The 3,352-nt window shown below is 45.9% G+C and overlaps 1 protein-coding gene across 1 annotated transcript; it reads right to left on the reverse strand.

Annotated features, from left to right (window-relative positions):
• Positions 1–288: 288 nt before the first annotated feature.
• Positions 289–2,109, reverse strand: LINGO2 (leucine rich repeat and Ig domain containing 2; the record flags this gene model as incomplete). The annotated part of the gene is made up of 1 exon (XM_082842481.1): positions 289–2,109. The coding sequence occupies one exon, from the start codon at positions 2,107–2,109 to the stop codon at positions 289–291; it is 1,821 nt and encodes a 606-aa protein (XP_082698607.1).
• Between the last annotated feature and the right edge of the window lie 1,243 nt (positions 2,110–3,352).

The raw sequence follows: 3,352 nt of genomic DNA on the forward strand, positions 1-3,352 counted from the left end.
TGAATAACTGTCCACGAGCATAAGCCAAAGGTCAGGTTCATTACTGAGATCCCCAGAATGCCAATATTTGCAATGCAAACAATTAGTATCCCACTGTGTGAAGGGCTCTGACACATGCCTGCCTTGAGGCGGCGAGTCTCCATCCGAAGTTCTCCTGCTTCCACGGACCCTGCTTTGACACAGGGGCAGCGGCACTAGGCTGCCTTTTAACCTAGTGCTTTACTGTGCCAGGCTGTCTTAACTGGTTACCAACAATGACACGGAAACCATAGCTGGAGTGGTCGACCCTCAAATCATTTTCATGTTGAACCTCCTGGGTCCAGCCACCTCCCCTTCCACAACAGCACCATTGTTTTTTCGGGGTACATACTCAAGGTCAATGCTGTTTTTGTGTTTGCCTTTCCCGCGGCTCCACACAAAAAGGAGGAGAAAACAAAATAAAACCACTCCCAGGAATGTGAAACAGCCCATGGCTGTAGACACCAGTATTGTTTTAAGGTCCAGGGAAAAAGTATTGGCATTGGTGCCATTGGAAACGGTGTCATTGGAGTCGGTCATGTACATAGGGGTCCTGTTTGCATAAAGGAAGCGGTCTGAAGTGAATCCTTTCACAGTTAAGGAGGCTGCGTAGGTGTCATTCCCAGCGGCGTTGCTAGCGATGCAAACATACATCCCGCTGTCTTGATCCTGGGCAAAACGGATTTCCAAGGTGCCATCGCCCAACACAGTGGCTCTTCCATTGGACTTGGCGGTGATGAAACGCCTTCGAGGTGTCACCCAGGAAATCACAGGCTGTGGGTCTCCATCAGCATTGCATTCTAGCTGGACCGTCTGCCCCTCATCCACTAGCAGATGCTGCAACTTCTTTTCACGGATTTTGGGTTTTTTGCAGGTAAAGTAAAAAGAAAGGGCAGTGCTATGGAAATCCTTGAATGACCTCTCACGAATGGTGTCTGGGCCAGCACACATGGGCTGCTGGCCACCGAACTGCAGGGTGGGGTGACGCTGCAGGATCCAGAGAAGGCGGCAGTCACAGGCCAGTGGGTTGTTATTAATGCTCAGGACCTCCAAAGCCCTAGGGGAGGAGAAGACATTCTCTTCCAAAGTTTCCAGTAGGTTCTGAGACACATTGAGCACACGAAGGAAGCGGAGCCCTTGGAAGGAGTGAGGCTCAATGGTGCGGAGCTGGGCCCCCACTATATGAAGCTCCTGAAGGCGGATCAGGTCCGAGAACATGCCTGCTTCGATAGTGCTGATGGGATTGTAGGAGAGGTTAAGGTGGGTCAGATAGACCAGGTGTTTAAAGGCAAGGAAGGGTACAACGGACAGGTTGGTGCTCGTGATTGACAGGGATGTGAGGTTGAGACCATAGAGGCTATTGGCAGGCATCATATCCAGTAAAGGCCAATAGTCAATCTCTAGATGTTTCAGGTGGAACAGTCTTTTAAAGGCATACACGGGCATGTTGTTGATATTGAGATGCTTCAGATGCAGGCTGATGAGGCTGCGGAGATGGGAGAGGGCTTCTGTTGGTACCGCTGTTAGGTTGCATTTCTCCAGGGTGAGCTGCTCCAAGCTAAGCAGCCCACTGAAAGCCCTATGTGATATATAAACCAAATCATTGTCCCCCACTTCTAGAGACTTCAGGTTATGCAAATCCTGGAACATGTAGTCCAGTAAAATGACAATCTTGTTTTCACTAATGTCAAGCTTGGTGAGGTTGGCGAGGCCCGTGAAGACCCCCAGAGGGACCAACTTCAGGCGATTGCCCTTCAGGCGGAGGGAACGCAGGTTGAAGAGGTTGTTAAATGCTCCTGGCTCCACATTGGCGATGATGTTGTCACTCAGGTCTATCTCCTCCAGCAGAGGGTATGAGATGAATTCTTCAGGGTTGACACTTTTCAGCCTGTTCTTGCTGAGGTCCAAGATTTTGGTCTCGATGGGAATGCCCTCTGGGATGGCGATCAGTCTCCTTCGGTGGCAGCTAACAGATTTGTTCTGGGCTGAGCACTCGCAGCGAGCAGGGCAGCCAATGGTGGATCCCATGAAGATTAAGACCACAGCCAGACCCAGGAATGGCTGCCAACATGATAAGGCCGTGTGAAGCATGACTCCCCCTCTTAGTCTTACACCTTGGTCACGGGCCTGCAGGAGAAGGGGCCAAAGAAAGGAGGAAGAGAAATTGAGTTAGGACATAGATAGGTAAAGAGACGTAAATGAGACAGTGAGTACAATGAAGAAGACCCTGGATTCGGAACGCTACAGATCTGAGCTTTAAACCTGAGAGCTGCCATTGTTAGCTACACGATCTCAGGTAAGTTACTGCGTCTCCCTGTACTTCAGTTTTCTTGGCTGTAAAATGGAAATAAGGGGGATGATAATAGTAGCTTCCTAGAGTTATGACAATTTCAGTATTGGACAACTGCAAAGAGCCTATGACAGTGTCTGGCACAGACTGTGGAGCAAGACAATACATTTCACAAAAGGTTCTGTTTTGAACTCAAAGGACCGAAGCAGAGGTCAATGGCTAAGAGGACACCTGTTCAGTTTGAATCAGTGTCTGCATCTCTGATGTTTGGGAATGTCATCCTCTGTTCAGAATGAAGCTAACAGAAGCTTCATTCAACATCAGGCCCTTGGGTTCCAAGTACAAAACAAAGTTACATTCAGAGAAAGAGGATGAGACTTTTTACCTTCATATGTAAGTTTTCTATTTAAAAAGTCCCTTTCAGTTAGAAGGTGTACCTCTTTCATAATTCAGTAAATTTTGATTTATGAAGGGTTTTTCTTTTTTGAGGTAAGCAAAAAGATCCTCAAAATCTCCCTGTACTCTTCGTGTTCATCATAGAGATGAGGCAGAATCCAGGCATCATAGCGGCTATGATGATGAAAATGCTTTCTTTAAGATTTTGGGTTAAATATGTAAGAGTGAGAAGAGTCATCATTTTAAGGAAAAAAATGTTTTTGAATATTAAATGGACTATCATTTCTTCATATTTAAATTCAAACCCAGTAAACATGTTAACCTGAATTTAAATAGGTATCAAATGAGATTGGAAATGAGTATGTTTTAAATGTATATAGTTAAGCAGACACTGAACTTACGGCTCAGCTGAATAGCGAGGGGTGTGTTATGGAGCAGTGCTTCTCAACCTGAGATCCCTGGGGGTGCACTTCATCCAAAAACACCATATTTTACTCAAAGGTAAGTTGTTTAAGACAATATTTTTAGATAAAAAAGTATTTGATGAAATTTCAGCATTTGCTGCTGAGCTGTAAGAGTATAATTCTCCAGTCAATGTTTACATATATGTCTCTGTCTGTATGTATAGCTATGTCTACATCTAAACAA

The sequence above is a fragment of the Leucopleurus acutus genome, assembly GCF_964270905.1.
Source record: "Leucopleurus acutus genome assembly, chromosome: 7".
In the NCBI taxonomy this organism is placed as follows: Eukaryota; Metazoa; Chordata; class Mammalia; order Artiodactyla; family Delphinidae; genus Leucopleurus; species Leucopleurus acutus.